The 22,664-nt window shown below is 44.3% G+C and overlaps 1 protein-coding gene across 2 annotated transcripts in view; it reads left to right on the top strand.

Moving 5' to 3' along the window:
* The window catches only part of LOC139280811 (structural maintenance of chromosomes protein 1B-like), a 171,929-nt gene that overhangs the window by 130,713 nt on the left and 18,552 nt on the right, over nt 1-22,664 (top strand). Inside the window, exons 21-23 of one of the 2 annotated variants that reach the window (XM_070900530.1) lie at nt 1,406-1,560; nt 15,163-15,314; nt 19,140-19,209. In XM_070900530.1, coding sequence (XP_070756631.1) covers nt 1,406-1,560; nt 15,163-15,314; nt 19,140-19,209 — 377 coding nt within the window. The remainder of the gene's footprint in view (nt 1-1,405; nt 1,561-15,162; nt 15,315-19,139; nt 19,210-22,664) is intronic. The other variant, XR_011596769.1, reaches the window with a different exon arrangement.

The following is a 22,664-nucleotide window of genomic DNA, read 5'->3' as shown; positions in this document are numbered from 1 at the left end:
CCTGGTTGGTGATTGGAGCGTGGGCAGGTACAGCAGGAGTGGTGAGGTTGGGGCACAGGAGTGGCGATTGATTATGGAGCGTCGCGATGGGGGCCCAGGAGAAGCATGAGTTTGGGACCAGAAGAGGCGTGGGCCCAGGGGCGGCACGGGTCAACCCACACTGCGATTATGTACACACTAGGTCCGTGTAGCAGAGCTGGTCTCCAGTCATCTTGGTTAATCCTCGCCATTGGACCAAGACCTAGCTCTGTCAAGCCCGTGTGGTGGCTGGTGTCCAATGGCCACCACACGTTAAAAAAATCCACGCACAGGTATCTTCCACCCTTCAGGATGTAGTTCGGTACCTGAATATTTGGTCCTTCATTGAGACACCTGTGAATTCATCCTTTTTTGGCGTGGAAGCAAGGCATCCTCGATACGAGGGACCGCCTATGATGATGACGTTGTTGCAAAAGTTGTTGTAAGCTTTGTCCACGGACGAAATGGTCACACTCAAAGGAGTTCGTGGCCCGCTCTGCACAAAAATTTTTTTAGAGGGAACATTGACTGGATCCTTTGCTTTTTGTGGTATATATCAATGATTTAGACTTCAATGTAGAGGCAAGATTAAGAAGTTTGCAGACGATACAAAGATTGACCGCGAGGATGAAAGCTGTCGACTGCAGGAAGATATCAATGGACTGGTCAGGTGAGTAGAAAAGTGGCAAATAGAATTCAATCCGGAGAAGTGAGAGTTAATGCATTTGGGGAAGACTAACGACATGAGAATACACTAAGTGGTAGGATACAGAGAAGTATAGAGGAACCAAGAGACCTTGGAGTACATGTCCATAGATCCCTGAAGGTAGTAGGACAGGTAGATTAAGTAGTTAAGACATACAGGATACTTTCCTTTATTAACCGAGGAATAGAAATCAAGAGCAGGGAGGTTATGCTTGAACTGTATAAAACACTAGTTAGGCCACAGCTAGAGTACTGCGTACAGTTCTGGCCACCACATTATAGGAAGGATGTGATTGCACTAGAGAGGGTACACAGAGGAGATGTTATGAGGATGTAGCCAGGACGGGAGAATCTGGAATGCACTGCCTGAGGCAGAAACGCTCATCACATTTAAAAAGTACTTGGATATGCACTTGAGGTGCTACAACCTACAGGGCTACGGATCAAGAGCTGGAAAGTGCGAGTAGGCTGGATAGCTCTTTTTCATCTGGCAGAGACACGATGGACGTAAATTTTTATGATTCTATTCTACAAGTGAAGCCAGTCCATTTTAATACACATTTCTTCAGTCTTGAAATAGCTGTAAGTGTAACAACAGAAATTATCCAATAGTTTACAATTTTTCCAATATGCTATAGTCTGATTTTTTTTTTTTTTCATTTTGTGTATTTTCATTTTCTAGCATTTGATTCAAGCAGAAAGAAAGCTAGGATCTGCAGACAGGATTTTGAATATGTCAAAAGAAGAAGATACGATTTGTTTAATCAGTGCTTTGAGCACGTCTCAGTGAAAATTGATCAGATCTACAAGATGATGTGCCAAAATACCAGTGCTCAGGTAAGCAATAGTCTCAGTATCATGATCCTTGTCCAAAAAAACATCAAACTCGTCCAAAAAAATAAACCTTCTATTTGTTTCCTTTTGGTTCATTTGTGATTTTTTTGGTGTAAACAATGAATGCTGATTTTTTTTCTTGGGGCATGGGGTTAGCTGGGTCCCTGAAACATGTGTAAACATTTCACTGAGTTCACCCATCAGAGCAACTGAAAAATCTGCTCATAGAAGTTGTTTGCTGAAAACAACATGTACTTTATATCCCTGTATGAAAATTTCCTTTTTATCCAGGACCTGAGAGCTTGGGTTAAGTTTGGCTGAGTGAGGGCTTAGAGACACCCAGGTCTACTCAGGGACACTGTTGGAGTTTAACCAGCTAAAGTTACACAGCACTGGTTAACTGTCCACTGTTTATCGACTTTGGATGACTTTATCTGTTAAGGCACTGGCTTGTGGGATTACCTGGAGTTGAGTAGTCAGGATTCTATCTCGTGGCGACAGGCCTACAGTTGCAGGTTCCATTAGTGAGCCAGGTGGGCTGATTAATAATCAACAGTACCTTGGGGTATTGCGACCCTGCCTGATTCAGGTATCTGTTACCAAGTTCACTACAAAGGGTTGATTTGGTTCTGAACATTCATTGGCAGATATGTCATTTTGAGCCACCTCAACCCCAAAGAGATCCCATCCTGCTTACTCCCTTGCTACGTGGACAGCCACCACCAGGAGCTGATTATTGTATTTTATTTAACTAGAGATGGCAGGACAGGCGATGTGTTGCAGCTGTAGCATATGGGAGCGGGTGGACACCAACTTGATCCATGGCGACCACATCTGCAGTAAGTGTTGGCAGCTCGAGGAACTTCAGCTCCGAGTTGATGAGCTGGCGTCCGAGCTTCGGTCACTGCGATACATCAGGGAAGGGGAGAGTTACTTCAACCCTGTGTTCCAGAAGGCAGTCACACCCCTTAGGCTAAATACTTCAAATTTGGTCTGTGGTCATGGACAGGAGGGTGTGAGACAGGTGTGGGGATCCAGAAGGTAGCATTGGAGGAGTTTCAGCCCTTGTACTTGTCCAACAGGTACGAGGTTCTTACTCACTGTGTGGACAGGAGCATGGACTGCAGGGAGGAGGAGCAAACTGACCACAGCATCGTGGTACAGGGGACCATTCAAGTTGGGGGAGTAAAAATAAATTAGTTGTGGTAGAGGAGAGTATAGTTCGGGGGATAGATACTCTTCTCTGCAGCCGAGAGCGTGAGTCCCAAAGGCCTGCCCGATGCCAGGGTTAAGGACATCTCCTCTGGGCTGGAGAGGAACTTGGAGTGCGAGGAGAAAGAATCAGTTGTTCTGGTCCATGTAGGTACCAACGACATAGGTAGGACAAAGAAAGAGGTTCTGCTGAGGGAGTATGAGCAGCTCGGGACTAAATTAAAAGGCAGAACCACGACAGTAATAATCTCTGGATTACTAATTGAGCCACGAGAAAATTGGCATAAGGTAAATAAGATCTGAGAGATGAATGCATGGCTCAGAGATTGGTGTGGGAGAAATGGGTTTCGATTCATGGGGCACTGACACCAGTACTGGGAAAGTGAAGTTGAAGAAGGAGGAGATGCAGTTAATGAGAATTGTTGATGAAGTCTTGGTGGTACAGCGGGATCTCAATAACAGGCTGTTCCTTAAAAAGACACAAGCCAAAGATGCACAAAAGGAACTTGATGAAGTTGGAAGAAAGAAATTATCAAATATTAGCAGGTATGTTTTGTGCAAGTTATCACATCACCATCAGACATTTTGTTGTGAATAACCAAACTACTCCAAAAACAGCCAGCAAATCATTTAGTTAAAGCACAGCACCTTAATTTTCTCATTTTGGTAATACTTTAAAATTATTTTTTAAATGTTGAAAGTTATTGATGGGACATTTGATACAAACTACAAATACAGCATATTGTGTCTACGTGTAAACATTATTATTTTGTGATTTACAGTGTTTTTTTCATACTAAATAAGTTTGATTATTCATTGTCTTGCAAAATCACTTCTTTCAATTCTATTAATTAATACAAGAATCTGTCTTCAAGTAAGATTTACTAATGAATTTTAACTTAGAATTATAGAACGATAAAGTACAGAAGGAGGACATTCGGCCCATCGCGCCTGTGCCGGCTCTTTGAAAGAGCTATCCACTTAGTCCCATTCCCCTGCTCTTTCCCCATAACCCTGCCAATTTTTCCACTTCAATTATTTATCCAGTTCCCTTTTGAAAGTTATTATTGAATTTGCTTCCACCACCCTTCGAGGCAGTGCATTCCAGATCATAACAACTCGTTATGTAATCTTTTTTTCCCTCATGTTGCCTCTGGTTCTTCTGCCAAATATCTTAAATCTGTGTCTTCTGGTTACCGATTCTTCTGCCACTGGAAACAGTTTCTCTTTATTTACTCTATCAACACTCTTCATGATTTTGAACACCTCTATCAAATCTTCCCTTAACCTTCTATGCTGTAAGGGGAACAACCCCGATGTATCTAGTCTCTCCACGTAACTAAAGGCTTTCATCCCTGGTACCATTCTAGTAAATCCTCTCTCAGGCCTTGACATCCTTCCCAGAATTGGACACAATTCTCCAACCTAACAACAGTCAAGTAGCTCAACACCATCTAGGACAAAGCAGCCCGCTTGATTGGCACCCCATCCATCACCTTCAACACTCACTCCCTCCACCAACGGTGCACTGTAGCTGCAGTGTGTACAATCTACAAGATGCACTGCAGTAACTCGTCAAGGTTTCTTCAGCAACCCCTCCCAAATCCGTGATCTTTACCACCTAGAAGGACAAGGGCAGCAGGTGCATCGGAGCACCATCACCTGCAAGTTCCCCTCCAAGTTACACATCATCCTGACTTGGAAATATATCGCTGTTCCTTCATTGTTGCTGGGTCAAAATCCTGAAACTCCCTCCCCAACAGCACTGTGTGAGTTCCTTCACTACAAGGACTGCAGCAGTTCAAGAAGGCCACTCACCACCACCTTCTCAAGGGCAATTAGGGATGGACAATAAATTCTGGCCTTGCCAGCGATGCCCACATCCTGGAACGAATAGAAAAACAGTTCTCTGCGTTAAATTTCATCTGCCATGTGTCTACCCATTTCACCAGTCTGTATATGTCCTGCTGAGTTCTGTTATTATCCTTCTTACTATTTGCTGCATTTCCATGTTTTGTGTCATCTGGAAACTTTGAAATTATGCCCGGTATACTCAAATCCAGGGCACTAATATATATGAAAAAGAGCAGTGGTCCCAACACTGACCATGGGGACAGACTTATCTCCAGTCTGAAAACCGACCATTCACCACTACTCTCTGTTTTCTGTCCCTTAGCCAATTTTGTATCCACACAGCCGCTGCCCCATTACTCCCATGGGCTTCAATGTTTCTAAAGTCTGTGATGTGGTACAGATTGAACCTGTCTAATCTGGCACCCTTGGGACCTGGCCTGTGCAGGACAAGACAATTTGTCGGACTATGGGAGGTCACGCCGACCCCAGACCCCAGCTTTAAAAATCACACTGTCAGCAAAGTTTTAGAATTGCTTCCTACAAAAGCTATTTTTGCTAATCTGTAACTGTAGTACCATGGGCTCCGTACCTTATATATCGGCCGCGTTGTGGCTATTTTGATGTAAATAGGCCTCATTTAGGGAATGTGCTTGCAGGTTGGAAGTGAGATTCGCCAACGGGTTGCACGGCAAGAGGGGCTGCTGTTTGATACAAGGAGCCCCATTGTTCAGCACGGAGGCTGAAGGAGCCCATGCTGAAGCCGAGGTAGTATATGTGGAGTGCGGCTCCATCACCCCACCGCCGGTGAGCAAGGGAGACGCGGGCGTGGTTGGTGTAGTCTCTGACTGAAGATCCTGTACAGCTTCCCATATAGTGACCATTGTTGGTCGAGAGGCAGAATGTCCCGGTAAACCCATCCAGTCAACGTTGATTGGCAAATGTCCTCCAGCCTTGGTAGGAGCCTCGGAAAAAGGGAAGCAGCTCGGAGGAACTTGTAGATCTCGCTTGGTGGGAGAGCTCTGGATAGCCACCATAATCAGGGCTATGTAGGAATACGGCGGCTTCTCCGGGTGCTCTATGCCAGCGTTTGTTTTTTTAGTTTTGGTAGTGGAGGTGGCTGATTCCATCACAGAGGTCTGACAACACTGGGTCGTTGTCAGCAGTACCCGGTTTAAATAAACACTAAGTTCCCCTAAACCTGACACCCTGTCGACCCCTCACCTCCTCTCTGACCCGGCAGTGCTCTTGCCCGCTCTGTAGTGCCTCGTTCTGTCCCTATGGGAACCCGCGGCTCCTCCTGATCCCAGCCCCAGTTTTAGGCGTGATGGTTGGTTCCCGTGGACATGGGGAAATCGTCCATCAATTTCATGTATAAATAGGATTTCTATCCGGCCTCCAAGTCCAACATCAAAAAGTTAAGTGACAGCTCGGGGCGGGTGTTGTTGGGAGGGGCAGCAACGATGTCACTGGGCCCGAGGGCTGCCCACCCGCTCACAGGACACAGTGCGGGTCGCGACCCCTCGCTGCAAATACTGCCGGACCAGGGAGGCTGCCGGACCAGAGAGTGCCGGATTTGAGAGGTTCAATCTTGTCATGTATCTCACACTACTGTATATAACTGTATCTTACCATGCTATACATGACTGTAACTAGATATGACCTGTAACCACAAGCATACTTTACCACCATGGATGCACTTGCAGGAGACACTGCATACATGTACCACACAGGTATATAAAGGCAGGTCTCAGGCAAGTGTGGCACTCGAGAGCTGTGAAATAAAGGTGCAGGTCCAGAGTGACCTTGACTTCAGCATGTGCCTCGTGTAAGTCTGTACTGCAGGGTCAGGACTTTACAGTGGCGACGAGTTACGGGATCACAGAATCCACAGAATGGCTACCAACGGCACAGATGAGAAATACAATGCTGGAGACAATTGGGAGAAGAGCCCATCTCTTGACCGGCTGTGACTCGAAAACATATGCCTTAATGAAGGACCTGCTGGAACCCGAGAAACCAGCAAGCAAGTCGTTTGAGGAGTTAAGCACACTGGTGAGAGACCACCTGAAGCCAGCGAGCAACCTAAACCTGGCCAGACACGAGTTCTACAACTACAGACGCTGTGTGGGCCAGAGCATACCCGACTTTGTGGCGGAACTTCGGAGGCTGGCTAGTTTATGTGAGTTCTCCGATGAACTAAGGAGAGAAGCACTGAGAGACTTTTTTATTGAGGGAATAGGTCACGCAGGCATATTCCGAAAGCTTATAGAGACCAAGAACTTGACCCTAGAGGCAGCAGCACTGGTCGCACTGACATTCTTGGCAGGAGAAGAAGAAACGAGGTTGATCTATACTGCGAGTACGACAACTAACGAAACATCAGAACAAGGGGTTCACAGCGTGAAACGAGCCGCTACCCCCACACACAGGCAAAGGCAGGAGAGCAGGTGTTCAACAGCAGGCAGTGGTGCCAGAAACCATCAAGGGCCACAGGAATGGCCGTTCACACCTCATCAACCCACAATGCGAGCAATCAACTACAGACTGAGAGAAGCTGAAGAGAGATCAGCCAGACACAGCTCATCCTTTGGAAACAATGGAAGCGGTCTGTGCTGGAGATGTGGGGGAAGGCACTCAACAAGGGGGTGTCGATTTCAGCATGCTGTTTGCAGAAACTGCAACTATACAGGGCATCTGGCTCGCATGTGCAGAAAAACAGCAGCTCGGCTGGTATATGAATTGGAAGGGTCGGAAAGCGGACCAGAAGACGGTGGGGACAGTGCCCGGGACGCCGGGTACAGCGGGTCAACACGATCAATGTCCACTGTTCTTACAACAAGATGCCTCCAATAATGATGGAGGGTCCTACTCAACGGGATACGCGTCAACATGGAACTGGACACTGGAGCCAGTCAATCTCTCATTAGCGTCCAAAATTTGAACAGCTGTGGCCGCACAAAAGCAACAGACCAAAACTCTCAAGGATCGACACCAAACTAAGGACCTATACCAAAGAAATCGTCTCAGTCCTTGGCAGCGCCATGCTCTCAGTCACACATAAAGGGACGGTGAGTCGACTTCCCCAGTGGATTGTCGCCGGAGATCTCCCAGCACTGTTGGGGAGAAGCTGGCTGGCAAAACTAAATTGGAAATGGGATGATGTTCACGCCATGTCGTCAGAGGAACGGACCTCTTGCTCAACAGTTCTAAGTCGTTTTGAACATCTCTTTCAGCCAGGTGTGGGCACCTTCAAAGGGGCTAAAGTTAAAATCTACATCACACAGGATGCCAGACCGGTCCATCACAAGGCCAGAGCTGTGCCTTACGTGATGAGGGAAAAGATTTAACACGAACTGGACCGGCTTCTGCGGGAAGGCATTATCTCACACGTGGAATTTAGCGACTGGGCAAGTCCCATCGTCCCCATCATGAAGCCTGATGGATCCGTACGAATCTGTGAGGACACAGAAAGGCTGCAAAGAGATTTAGATAGGTTAAGCGAATGGGCTAAGGTTTGGCAGATGGAATACAATGTCGGAAAGTGTGAGGTCATCCACCTTGGGGAAAAAAAAACAGTAAAAGGGAATATTATTTGAATGGGGAGAAATTACAACATGCTGCGGTGCAGAGGGACCTGGGGGTCCTTGTGCATGAAGTTTGCAGGTGCAGCAGGTAATCAGGAAGGCGAATGGAATGTTGGCCTTCATTGCGAGAGGGATGGAGTACAAAAACAGGGAGGTCCTTCTGCAACTGTACAGGGTATTGGTGAGGCCGCACCTGGAGTACTGCGTGCAGTCTTGGTCACCTTACTTAAGGAAGGATATACCGGCTTTGGAGGGGGTACAGAGACGATTCACGAGGCTGATTCCGGAGATGAGGGGGTTACCTTATGATGATAGATTGAGTAGACTGGGTCTTCACTCGTTGGAGTTCAGAAGGATGAGGGGTGATCTTAGAGAAACATTTAAAATAATGAAAGGGATAGACAAGATAGAGGCAGAGAGATTGTTTCCACTGGTCGGGGAGACTAGAACTAGGGGGCACAGCCTCAAAATACGGGGGAGCCCATTTAAAACCGAGTTGAGAAGGAATTTCTTCTCCCAGAGGGTTGTGAATCTGTGGAATTCTCTGCCCAAGGAAGCAGTTGAGGCTCATTGAATGTATTCAAGTCACAGATAGATTTTTAACCAATAAGGGAATTAAGGGTTATGGGGAGCGGGCGGGTAAGTGGAGCTGAGTCCACGGCCAGATCAGCCATGATCTTGTTGAATGGTGGAGCAGGCTCGAGGGGCTAGATGGCCTAATACTGTTCCTAATTCTTATGTTCTTATGAAAGAGGGAGCTGTTCCGTTGGGACGGGCTTCATTTGAACCATGCTGGGACCACTGTCCTGGCGAATCGAATAACTAAGGCTGTAGATAAGGCTTTAAACTAAATAGTGGGGGGGAGGGTTCAGGTGAGGGGAAATTTAAAAAATCAAAGAGAAAGGAGAAGGCAATAATGCAGGGTAGTGATGAGGGTAATGATAACCAGATGTAACAGGAAGGGCCAGAGTGTATGAATAAGAGTGTATCAGAAAGTAGAGTCAGAGTAGGGAAAAATGGTAAAAAGACCAAATTAAAAGCTCTTTTATCTGAGTGCACGCAACATTTGTAACAAGATAGATGAGTTGACAGCACAAATAGAAATAAATGGGTATGATCTGATAGCCGTTAGAGATGTGGTTGCAAGGTGACCAAGGCTGGGAACTGAATATTCAGAGTATTTGATATTTTGGAAGGATAGGCACAAAGGAAAAGGAGGTGGGATCGCTCTGTTAATAAAGGATGAGATCAGTGCCATAGTGAGAAATGATACTGGCTCGGAAGATCAAGATGTAGAATCAGTTTGGGTGGAGATAAGAAATAATAAGGGAAATAAGTCACTGGTGGGAGTAGTCTATATGTCCCCTAACAGAGTATAAATAAGGAAATAATGGAGGCTTGTAAGAAAGGTACTGCAATAACAACCTTCATATAGATTGGACAAATGGCAAAGGTAGCCGTGAGGATGAGTGTAATTGGGACGGTTTCTTAGAACAATATGTTGTGGAACCAACCAGGGAGCAGGCTATTTTAGATCTGGTAATGTGTAATGAGATAGGATTAATAAATGATCTCATAGTAAAAGATCCTCTAGGGAAGAGTGATCATACCATGTTAGAATTTCAAATTCAGTTTGAGAGTGAGAAACTCAGATCTCAAACTAGTGTCCTGAACTTAAATAAAGGCAATTACAAACGTATGAAGACAGTGTTGGGTAAAGTGGACTAGGAAAAAAGATTAAAGGGTAAGACGGTGGATAAGGAGTGGCAGACATTTAAGGAGATATTTCATAACTCTCAGCAAAGATATATTCCAGTGAGAAAGAAAGAAAGAAAAGGTTGAACAGTCTGTGGCTAACTAAGGAAATTAAGGATGGTATCAAATTGAAAACAAAGGCACACAATGTTGTGAAGATTAGTGATCGGGCAGAGGATTGGTAAATTTTTAGAAACCAGCAAAGGATGACTAAAAAAATAATGAGAGAGAAGATAGATTATGAGAGTAAACTAGCAAGAAATATAAAAACAGACCGCAAGAGGTCCTACAGGTATATAAAAAGGAAGAGAGTAGCTAAAGTAAACTTTGGTTCCTTAGAGGTTTAGACTGTGGAATTAATAATCGGAAACAGGGAAATGGCAGAAACTTTGAACAAATATTTTGTATCAGTCTTCACGGTAGAAGACACTAAAAGCATCCCAATAATAATAGATAATCAAGGGGCTATAGGGAGCGGGGAGTGGGGGGGTCTTAAAACTATAACTGGAGGCAAACTAATAGGACGAAAGGTGGACAAGTCCCCTGGACCTGACGGCCTGCATGCTCGGTCTTAAAAGTGGCTGCAGAAATAGTGGATGCATTGGTTGTAATCTACCAAAATTCCCTGGATTCTGGAGAGGTCCTAACGGATTGGAAAACTGCAAATGTAACGCCCCTATTCAAGAAAGGAGGGAGACAGAAAGCAGGAAACAATAGACCAGTTAGCCTAACATCTGTCATTATTATTAGAAAATCCATATACAGTCAAGCAGAATCAGCATGGTTTTATGAAACGGAAATCATGTTTGACAAATTTGCTAGAGTTCTTTGAGGATATAACGAGCAGGGTGGATAAAGAGGAACCAATAGATGTGTATTTGAATTTCCAGAAGGCATTTGATAAGGTGCCACATAAATGTTATTGCACAACATAAGAGCTCACGGAGTTGGGGGTAATATATTAACATGGATAGAGGATTGGCTAACTCACAGAAAACAGAGTCAAGATAAATGGGTCATTTTCAGGTTGATAAACTGTAACTAGTGGGGTGCCGTAGAGGTCAGTGCTGAGGCCTCCACTATTTACAATCTATATTAGTGACTTGGATGAAGGGACAGAGTGTAATATAGCCAAATTTGCTGATGGTACAAAGATGGGTGGGAAAACAAGTTGTGAAGAAGACACACAGAATCTGCAAAGAGATATAGATAGGTTAAGTGCATGGGCAAAAATTTGGCAAATGGAGTATAATGTGGGAAAATGTGAGGTTACCCACTTGGGTAGGAAAAGTAAAAAGGCAAATTATTATTTAAATGGAGAGAGACTACAAAATGCTGCAATACAGAGGGATCTGGGGGTCCTTGTACATGAAACGCAAAGTTAGCATGCAGGTACAGCAAGTAATTAGGAAGGCAAATGGGATGTTGGCCTATATTGCAAGGAGGATGGAGTATCAAAGTAGGGAAGTCTTGCTACAACTGTACAGGATGTTGGTGAGACCACACCTGGAGTACTGCGTACAGTTTTGGATTCCTTTTTTAAGGAGGGATATACTTGCATTGGAGACAGTTCAGAGAAGGTTCACTAGGTTGATTCCTGAGATGAAGGGTTGTCTTATGAAGAAAGGTTGGGCCTATACTCATTGGAGTTTAGAAGAATGAGAGATGATCTTATTGAAACGTGTAAGATTCTGAGGGGGCTAAACAAGATAGATGGAGAGAGGATGTTTCTCCTCATGGGGGGTATCTAGAACTAGGGGACAGGGTTTCAGAATAAGGGGTCACTTATTTAAAACTGAGATGAGGAGGAATTTCTTCTGAGGGTCGTGAATCTTTGGAATCCTCTACCTCAGAGTTGTGGAGGCTGGGTCATTGAATATATTTAAGGTGGTGATACACATTTTTGAATGATAAGGGAGTCAAGGGTTTTGGGGAGCGGGTAGGAAAGTGGAGTTGAGGCCAAGATCAGATCAGCCATGATCTTCTTGAATGGCGAAGCCGGCTCGATTGGCCAGATGCTCCTATTTTTTATGAGCTCCTCAGGAGCGACATAGTAGGCAGCACAACTTGTCAGAACATAGACATACACCATACCTCATTGAACAGTGGTTCCACTAGTTGGAGCTATGAATCTTCAATGGCTTGTTCAAAATCTATTTGAACAAAAATAAAGTTTAATTTGTATCCTATGGGGAACTGGCAAATAAAAGGAGAATTCTACCTGACCTGTTTGCTTACTTCCCCATCACTTTCCAGTAACTATATAGCTATTCATATGGAAACACAATGTGATGTTTGTGAAATAATAGACAAGAAACTTCCATCTGACCAGTGACCAACCTGTTATTTTAATTTTGTGCAGTTAATAATGGGATAGAATCAGGATGTTGAGGATAAATATATTTCTAAATATCAAACATTCGTAGATGGTAAATGACTCGATATGTTTGGCTAGAGCATTAGTATCCATTTGCATGAAGATCAAGCAAATGACACTTCAAGGTATCTCCAGGGCAGTGAGTTGTATTCATTTTCACACAGAATTACTGATACCTGTCATGCTCATTTTAGAAAGGAAGAAATCTGTATATTTCATGTGCATCTGGTTAGCACAGCTTCGCTATTTGAACTATTCCATCAGCTGCTTTGTTTTGAAAAATGTATGCAATATCTGGTTTCAGTCACTTGATGCTAATGGAAAGAAATGAAATGTAGGGCCCAGGTTTCGACAGGAGTTGCTCCTGATTTTTTGGAGTATCCTAAAAATTGCAATTCTCCACATTTAGTTTGCTCCAGTTTCAGTCAGTTCAGTTTCTTTTTAGTTCAGTTTTTTTTCTTCAAAAGGGGGGGCGTTACCAGCCACTTACGCCTGTTTTGGCCATTTAAGCAAGTTTAGACAGTGAAAAGTTACTCCAAACTAACTTAGGCCAGAGTAAGTATCCACTTTAGTACGCTCAGAAAAACCTTGCTGACACTTTTAGAAATCAGGCGCAGGTAGCCAGAGATGCGGGGATCTCGAGTTAGATGATTTTCCAAAGCATTAAATACTTCACTTTTAAAAATAAAGAACCATCATCAATAATAAATGATAAATAAATCAATCAATAAATAAAAAATTAAAAGTTCCTACCTCACCTGCAGCATACTTAGTCATCGTGTAAAATGCTGATATTATTTGAGATACATAGACCATCAAAGGGGTAAGTTCTGGCAGGGCCGCTAACCCAAGGACAAAGGGTCCTGCCTCCTGAAAAGAGTGCTCGATAAATATGTCATATATGCATGCTCAAAGTAATTAAGTTTATGTGCTGGAGTATATTATATAGACTGCCAACATTATTTCCTTAGCACTGCAAACAAAGTGGTCTAAATCTCCCTGTGTACACGCTCCATACTGCCGTGACTCCACTGCGCACGCGCGCAGTTGCCAGCACTCTTCAGTGCAGAGCTGTAGCCCCGCTCCCCGCTGCTTCTGCTGCGCTGCGCCGAGTCCAAAGCAGGCCTGATCATCGTGGAGAATACCGAGGTAAATATTAGGCGCACTTTTCGTCCTAGAAAAGCGGACCTCTCGGAGGTGCGCCGTTCTACAGGGCGGTCGAAACTTGGGCCTGTAATTTCTACATAAAATCATTAAATTTTGTAACAAGTAAAACCGTATGATTCAAGTAAGGAAAGGTTAGAGAACATGAAACAAAAAAGCAATTCACTCTGTTTGCCCTCATAAACTCTGCTCACTTACTTAATAGCCAGATGAAAGGCTATGTAATTTCTCCCTGACCAAAAGGTAATTGAGAAAAAAATCCACAATATGTATCTAACCTTATGACCTTCATTGTTCATATTTGACTGATGCAGTAAAGAATCAGAACTAATTTGCTTTGTTTGATTTTGCTGTATTTTCTGCTGGTGGAGGAAAAAGTAGAAAGAAATGGCGGCATTTAATAAGAAAAGATAATGAAACATTGGAAATAATCAAAACTGGTAAATTGGACCAGCAAAAAGTCAGTGAATCATATTTCCAGAAGATTTAAAACTAATGGGCCCAGATTTCCCTAACCTCTCTTTCTGGCGCCCTCACTCGATCTGCGCTGCTCTTGGCCGCCTCCAAGCTGCAGAAAAAAATCTCCATATTTTGGCCGCTCCCCAGCCCCTCCTCCGTCGTGGCGCAGCGTGGCCCAATGGATTGGGGACAGAGTCAGGTCCCGGCGCTGAAAACAGTGCCGGGACCTCTGCACATGCATGCTAGAATCTGTGCACATGTGCAGTAGCTCCTGGCAGGCCATTTCTGCAAACGTGCTGCAGGTTGTGTGGGAGGGGCCTGAAGCATGCCGACCCTAGCCCTGGCCGAATGGGCTCCCTCATCGGTGGCCCGCTGTGTTCCCTAAGATAGGACGTCTATTTTTTATTTGTTATTTACTGATTGATTTTGATGCTTTAGGTGCAGGGTTCTTTCTATTTTTTTTATTTATTGATTGCTTATTACTTTGGTCTTGGTGCTATAGGGGCAGGGTTCCTTCTATTTTATTTGTTAATTAATTGCTTATTACTTTTTGTGCTTTGTTTGGTGCTTTAAATGTAGTTACTTGGGGCAGTTCCTTAACTGTAAGTAAGGTCTTTCTGCGGACAAAAACGGACACATACGCTGCCCTAAGTTAGTTTAGTACAGCTTTTTTCTGGTCAAATTGACATAAATGGTGTTAGTGACTGGGAACGCCCCCTTTTGGAAAAAAAAATGACCTAACAAAAAACCTAACTAATTCACTTACACTGGCGCAAATTAAATGGCCATATTTGCAACTAAAAAGATACACCAGAAAAATCAAGTTACACCCAAAAAAATGGTGCAACTCATGGGGAAATTTGGGCCCAATGTTAGTTACATTTGTGTGTCCCACATTTACTGAAACACAATAGTTGAATACCAAATGTACACTCTTGAAGAATAAAACTTCTGAGCTCGACAGCAGACATTTAAAAAAAATAGTAATTCGTACTTGGGATTAAGTTCAAAGTCAAGCTCTATCCTCATCTCTGGTTTCAGATCATGTGAATCACAAGAGTTTTGCTGTCAGTGGTCTATAAGGCTGTGGACACTTCAATAAGATAACCATTTTGTTCATTTTTACTTTCAGTTCAAGAGAGTTCCCCTTTAAGCATTTAATTGCAGGAAACTGTTGAAAATAATTACTTTACTTCCTAGGCATTCCTCAGTCCAGAGAACTCAGAAGAGCCTTACTTGGATGGTATTGGTTACAACTGTGTGGCTCCAGGGAAACGATTCATGCCTATGGATAACTTATCAGGAGGAGAAAAGTCTGTGGCAGCATTGGCATTGCTTTTTGCTATTCACAGGTAGTGATAATTTCCTAATTTATTTGTAACTTAAAACAACTTGCTCTAGTATCTATTTGTGGTTAGATCAATGATTTTACAAAGTTTTACTAAGTATTTGCAGCACAGAAACAAGCCATTTGGTCCAATAGAGCAATGCCGGTGTTTATGCTGCACTTGAGCCTCCACCCGCCCTTCTTCATCTAACCCCATCAACATAATTTCCTACCCCTTTCTCCATCACGTGCTTATGTAGCTTCCCCTTGACTGCATCTATGCGATTTGGTAGCGAGTTCCACATTCTAACCACTCTCTGGGTAATGAGGTTTCTCCTGAATTCCTTATTGGATTTATTCGTGACTATCTTGTATATTTATGGCCCCGAGTTCTGGTCTCGCCTACAAGTGGAAACATCTTCTCTACGTCTACCCCATCAAATCCTTTCATAATCTTGAAGACCCCTATCCGGTCACCCCTCAGTCGTCCTTTTCGAGAGAAAAGACCCACAGCCTGTTCAATCTTTCCTGATAGGCATAACCTTTTAGTTCTGCTATCATTCTACTGAACCTTTTTTGCTCGTTCTCCAGTGCTTCTATATCCTTTTTATAAAATGGAGACCAGAACTGTTTGCAGTACTCCAAGTGTGGTCTAACCAAGGTTCTATACAAGTTTATCACCTCTGCTTTTCAATTATTTCCCTTTAGGAATGAATTCCAGTGCTTTGTTTGCTTTTTTATGACCTGATTAATCTGTGTCACTACTTTTAATGATCTGTGTATCTGTACCCCCAGAACAGTTTTGGTCTCCTTATTTAAGGAGGGATATACTTGCATTGGAGGCTGCTCAGAGAAGGTTCACTAGGTTGATTCCTGAAATGAGAGGTGATCTTATTGAAACATAAGATTCTGAGGGGGCTTGACAGGGTAGATGTTGAGAGGATGCTTCCCCTTGTGGGGGAATCTAGAACAAGGGGGCATAGTTTCAGAATAAAGGGTCGCCCATTTAAGACAGAGATGAGGAGGATTTTCTTCTCTGAGGATCGTGAATCTTTGGAATTCTCTTCCCCAGAGAGCTGTGGAGGCTGAGTCATTATATTCAAGGTTGAGATAAACAGATTCTTGAACTGTACGGCTTGAGTCGAAGCTTATGGGGAACAGGCAGGAAAGTGGAGTTGAGGCCAAGATCAGATCAGCCATGATCTTACTGAATGGCGGAGCAGGCTCGAGGGGCTGTAGGCCTACACCTGCTCCTATTTCTTACGTTATTATGTAAAAGCAGTGAGTGGTTTATGAACATGGAAGCAAATAGAGCTGGATCAAAACCAAACTGCTGTAAAAGTTAGTGACACAGAAAGGGACTTATCTAACCATACAACTTGTGTCCAACAGCAAGAACCTGAATTGACTGCGCATGCAAGTCTTTGTATCGCTGAGACTATTTCACTCATCTCAATATACTACTGATGCTTATGGCATAAACATCAACAGTCTCCTCTGTCTATTGATGGGATAAGTCAACTGGCAGAACCCCTGAAATCTTCTCTAGGTGCCCCTGAAAACCCAGTTGAGAACTTGTTCTAGCTCCCTTTTTATATCTCGGAATCGCATTAGCTGTCCGATAGTTCTCTGGCACGATTCCCTTTTCTAATGATTTATATCTGTATGAAAGAATGCCTCTGTGATCTCTTCCCTGACTTCTTTTAATATGCATGGATGCAACTCATGGGTTTTATTCTCTCTAAGTTTCTAGCTTAAATGTCTTTATATTCTTCTTGCATCATATCCACCATGTTAGTTTCCCTGGAACAGGTGCAGCGTCCAAAATCCAGACTTCCGGAATGATCCGTGGCAGGGTCGTCCAGAATCCCTAAAATGTTCTGGAATCCGGACCGGATGACCCTGCCGACCTCAGGGCCTCCTCACCGACCCGTCTGAGCACCTCCTCGGAGGGGGGCTCCGTCCAACGACACCGACCTCCACGGGGCGGGGCCTGCCCGACGACTACCTCCACGGGGCGGGGCCCACCCGACGATGACCTCCGTGGGGCGGGGCCCGCCCGACGACTACCTCCACGGGTCGGGGCCCACCCGACGACGACCTCCGCGGGGCGGGGCCTGCCCGACGACTACCTCCACGGGGCGGGGCCGGACGGTCCGAACAGTTCTTCGGTGGGAATCCCCCCCCCCCCCCCCCCCGGGCTTTCTGATGTTCTGAAATCCAGAAATACCCGAACCTGGGCTCGGGTGTTTCCAGATTCGTGACGTCAGAAAACAAATTAAAAATCTGGAACGGCCTTGGATTCTGGACGCTCAACCTGTAACTGCCAAGGCAAAGTAATTATTTAATTTTCTGCCATTTCACTGTCATTACCTGTCAGTTTATTGTGCAGGGGCCATATCCCTATCCTGATTTTACTTTTGTTGTTTGTGTCTCTAGAATACTATTTCTTTCTATATCCCTTGATGATTTAATTTTGTAGTTTTTCTTTGCCTTCCTAATTGTTTTTTGATTTATTTCCTACCTTTTTCGCATTCCCTGTTGTCATCCTCTCCTTTGTTGTGTATGTACTTAGTGTATGCCTCTTTATTAATTTTAATTGTGTCCCTATTTATTTATTCATCCATGGTGTGTCATTACTGGCTAGTTTGTTCTTGCTTTTTAGTGGAATATATTTTTCCTGGAATCTCTTGATCACCATTTTAAATGCTGTTCTATTTCTTTGTCAGTAATTTTTTTTCCAGTTTATTTCCCATAGTTCCTTTTTCATCAGCTTTTTTCCAATTTATTACCAATTATTTTAATAGGAAGAAAAATAGTTAGAAACATTTGCATTGTTTCCTTACATTATCAGGCAGTTGACAGCTTAACTTGTATAACTGCATTTACATATTATATACGTAAAAAGGTGCATCTTTTTTTCCTTTTCCAAATTTCTCTCCTCTCTTGACTAGGGTTTCCAACTTTGGTTGGTCAGATTCCTGGAGATTTTATCACATGACCTCCTACCTTCAATTGCCCCACCACAACTGCCATTGATCACCCAACACGTCCATCCTTGTGGTGCACTGCCTTCCCATACGAATTGGAAAGCAATTACCCGATTGGATGATTCCTGACTGTCGGTGAAAATGGGGGGTGGGGGAGCATGAATGGCGCTGGCAGCTCACCCTGAATATTAAAATTAGTTCTCATCAACGTCATCAGGTGGGCATAGTGGCCGCCAACTTTAAACTTTAAAATCACTTGCATAATCTTTCCAAGTGAATAGTATTGAAATGTATGTACACAATTGAAGTGTAAATTCTGCAGATATATGCTCATTTCAATTTAAATGTTTGCTGCTGCTGACATCACACTTACCCCTTTTAATCGAGCAAGAAATTCCACACTTGCCCCTTTTAATTGAGAAAGAAATTGTAACAAAAATTGGGGGAAAACTCTGCAGGATTTGTATAATTCAGAATAAAAACGAAAGAAACCGAGGACTTAGTGCATCTTAACAACAAGGTTCACATGCAAGGTTATTCAAGTATTTAACCAGTACACTGTTCAACTTCTCTGTCCACAACTCTATCCCAAATAAATATTACTTTGGTTCAGTGGCTATCCAAAATGAAAGCTGTCTTGCAGGTTTACTTAATAAATTTAAGCAAGATCTGCTACATAATGAAAAAATGTTTAAGGAGAAATTACTTTGTGTTATTTACACATTTTCTTCTCAATTATTATTTCAATGAAACAGGTTTTATATAATGAAGTTCCATCCCATGTACTTTACTTCATTCCATCCTGAAATGTCAGTTGTTAAAAACACTATTAAAAAAATTATTATTTATGTCTGTTTCAGCTACCGGCCTGCCCCTTTCTTTGTGTTAGATGAAGTTGATGCTGCTTTGGACAACACAAATATTGGAAAAGTACGTATCATGTGCTGTGTGGGTGCATATCCCAGCAATTACTGAAATTAATTTGCCAAAGAATTCCTAGGTTTCCAATTGAGCAAAGTTTATTTCTAAAGGAATAGAATTGAACAGTAGAGAAGTTTATTCTAAACTTTTATCAAACCTTGGTTGGACCACACCTGGAGTACTGTGTGTAGTTCTGGTCGCCATATTATAAAAACTATATAGAGGCACTGGAGAAGGTACAAAAAAGATTTACAAGGATGATACCAAAAATACAAGTTTATACCGATTGAGAAAGGATAAACGGAGTGTGTCTCTTTTCTCTTGAAAAGAGAAAGCTGAGGGGTCACCAAATAGAGGTCTTTAAAATTATGAAAGGTTTTAATAGAATAGACAGAGATAGAGTGTGTTTCCACTCGTGGGGAAGAGCAAAACTGGAGACCATCAGTATAAGATAGTCACCAAGAAATCAAATAGAGAATTCAGAAAAAACTTCTTTACCCAGAGAGAGGTGAGAATATGGAACTCGTTACCTCAGGGTGCAGTTGAGGCAAATAATTTAGATGCATTTAAGGGGAGGCTAGATAAGAATATGATGGAGAAGGGAATAGAGGATTATGCTGATAGTTAAATGAGGAAGGATGGGAGGAGGATCGCGTGGAACATAAACGCTAGCATGGATGGACTGGTTGGGCCGAATGGCCTGTTTCTGTGCTGTAAATTCTATGTAAAAATGTTGGGGCTGAAATTGCTGTCCGCACCAAACGGGGCGCACCTACCGTTAAGATTTTTCAACGCCCCAATCCATTTGGTCGGATAGGTGTTCCTGTCGTCACTGGGGCGGAAGTATCGGTGGGTTGGAGCGGCCATCGCTCCGTGTCAGTATCACACCGTTCCTCCCCTTCAGTTAAAGGGGGAGGGCCGCTGTAAATTCTGCAGCCACTTTAGTGGCAAACATTGGGCCACCAGGGTGGGCTTCGGCCGTGTCAGAAGAGGGAGTGCCGGGCTGCCTGTTGGTGGCCTGGCCGAACCCGTGGGCACTATTGTCGGGCCGACCTGGCAGTCGGCCGACAATTAATATAAGATGGTGACCGCGACAGCATGTCCTCCCCTTTAAGGGCGGATGTGCCGCCCAGGCACACACAGCTTCCCGCAGGGGAAAGCTGTCAGTGGCACCAACCGGTGGCGATGCTCCCGTAGGGCAATTCCACATGGGCCAATTTCCCGCGTGGGTCAGAAAGGGGGTCACCGCGTGCCCATCGGGGCGGGACTGCGGGCAGTGCGGAAACCTGTTATGTATGTAACCAGCATTCTACCGCCACCAGAGGGCGAATCTGTTGGAGTGCCAAGGGATCCCAGCATCCCTTGGGAGCACTGTATATAAGCAGGTCTCCCATGCTGTACCAACACTCTGGAGTTAGAATAAAGAGACTAAGGTCACACTTACTCGCATCTACCGTACTCAGTTACATTGCTTTATTTGAGACATAACAAAACCCGTTTCTGCTGCTCCCGGCCTGGGGGCAATTTAGGATGGGTCAGCCCATCCATCTGTCCCCGATCGGTAAGGCCTAGCCGCTCCATTACCACATCTTCAAGGCGGTAATGGAGCTTATAGAGGAGGGCAATTTTGCCGTTTTTGTACCAGCTGAAGAGATGTACAATAGGATACTGGATATGGGAGTGCAGAACAATGTCATTTTTAAACTTTTAGACTTGAATTTTAATACTGCTCCAAAATGCAATTAAAGATGTTGGGGGTTAAATTGGGCAAGATGACAAAACAGGTGCGGGGAGCGCGATGCACGATTAACCCTCACCTGTTAACTGCGAGGCAGACAGCATGTCGAATGCTGCCTGCTATTTTAATTGATTGCTGCATGCAGCCAGCACTCCCCATGCTGTACATTGACTGCACGCATCAGCAGGGGCCCTGATATTACGAATGCCTTACCCTACTTAAAACCAGCCTGCACCTCTTAAAGGGGAAGCACATTGTGGTTGTTGGAAGTTGTGAGAGTATTTTCAAAAGTGTCCTGTGGAAGATTCAACAATAACTGACCATGTTAGAGAGTGTGCACCAAGGTTTTCAGACACTGCACTGGAGGTCTTGGTGGAAGAGGTAGAACGGAGGAGAGATGTCCTTTATCCTTGTGGGGAGGCTGGCCCTCCAAACACATGCTCAGGAGGCAGTGCGAAGAGATGGCAGTGGAGGTCAATGCCAGGAGTATAGCTGCAAGAACCTGGATGCAGAGCAGGAAGAAGTTTAATGATCTCACATGAGCTGTCAAGGTCAGAAAGTTTATCTTCAAATGCCATATCATATCAACTGCACCACTAACCTCCTTCACTGCTCAATTCACTACACCCGCATCTACCCACAATCTCTATCAATCAGGACTCAACCCTACCATTCATATGCTTTACCTGACCCTCACATATTTAGCACTTTTATGAGTCTCACACCCACTACTCACAGCTTGCACACACTGGCAGCTATTGAACCATGACAACCACATCACCCAAACATTGCACGACACTCACTGACACACTTCCCTCTTTCTTGCAGAAGAAGGTGGCGCACAACAGGAAGCAGCAGGAATTAACTGGAGGGGTACAAACATGCCTGCATGTTTTAACCTCCATGGAGGAGCCAGTTCTGGCCATCATGGGAAGGGACATTGCTGAGGCTGTGGCCACTGACTGGGCTGAAGCTATTGATGAGGGTAGCTGCATACCTAATCCTATTCCTTTCATCCAACTCCCTCATCCCTTAATTCTTCTGACCGAGAAGCTGGAGAGGGTGTAAGCATCTTACTACTTTCCCCTCACCACAACCCAACTGTAGTCCTTTTTCATTTCAGATACTCAAGAACTGGAACCTGCCCAGACAGTGGAGGAAGAAGAAAGTCAAGATCATGTCTCGATCTCTCAGTCCCAGCCACCAGCTCAGAGACTGACATTATATTTTAGAGGATCGGATAGAGGAGGGATCTGCATCTTGTGGGATAACTGGCACAAGTGTGCAGGAGCCAGGGCGGGGAAAGGATAGCACAGGTGCCAGCTCGCCAGAGGGTGAGGTCACACACTAGTTCTACTGTAGAGGACTCAGATGAAGAATTCAATGAGCTTGGCTACAGAAGAAGGCTGATGGGTGTACACACCCAAATGCTTGGTACACTGGAAATCCTGTCAGGAAGCCTGCGCTCCATGTCGAAGAGGATGGAATCCAGAACCAACTTAGCGCAGAGCTTGGAGCTCATCTGTTCCAACATGGAAAGGGTGGCCACCTCCATCAGCACACCTGTGAAACCAACCATTATGCAGTCTGACGGCCGGTGTCTCAGCTTCCACCAAAAGTCTGAGTGCTGCAATAGAAGCTCAGACTGCTACCATGCAATCTCTGGCTGCTGCCATCGTGGCTGTGGATACAAAAGAGGCTTTCAGAGCATCACAGCACTTCAGCA

The sequence above is a fragment of the Pristiophorus japonicus genome, chromosome 15 (genome assembly GCF_044704955.1).
Source record: "Pristiophorus japonicus isolate sPriJap1 chromosome 15, sPriJap1.hap1, whole genome shotgun sequence".
Classification (NCBI taxonomy): domain Eukaryota; kingdom Metazoa; phylum Chordata; class Chondrichthyes; family Pristiophoridae; genus Pristiophorus; species Pristiophorus japonicus.
The sequence above is the reverse complement of the archived record's forward strand: the minus strand, read 5'-3'. Positions and strand labels throughout refer to the sequence as shown.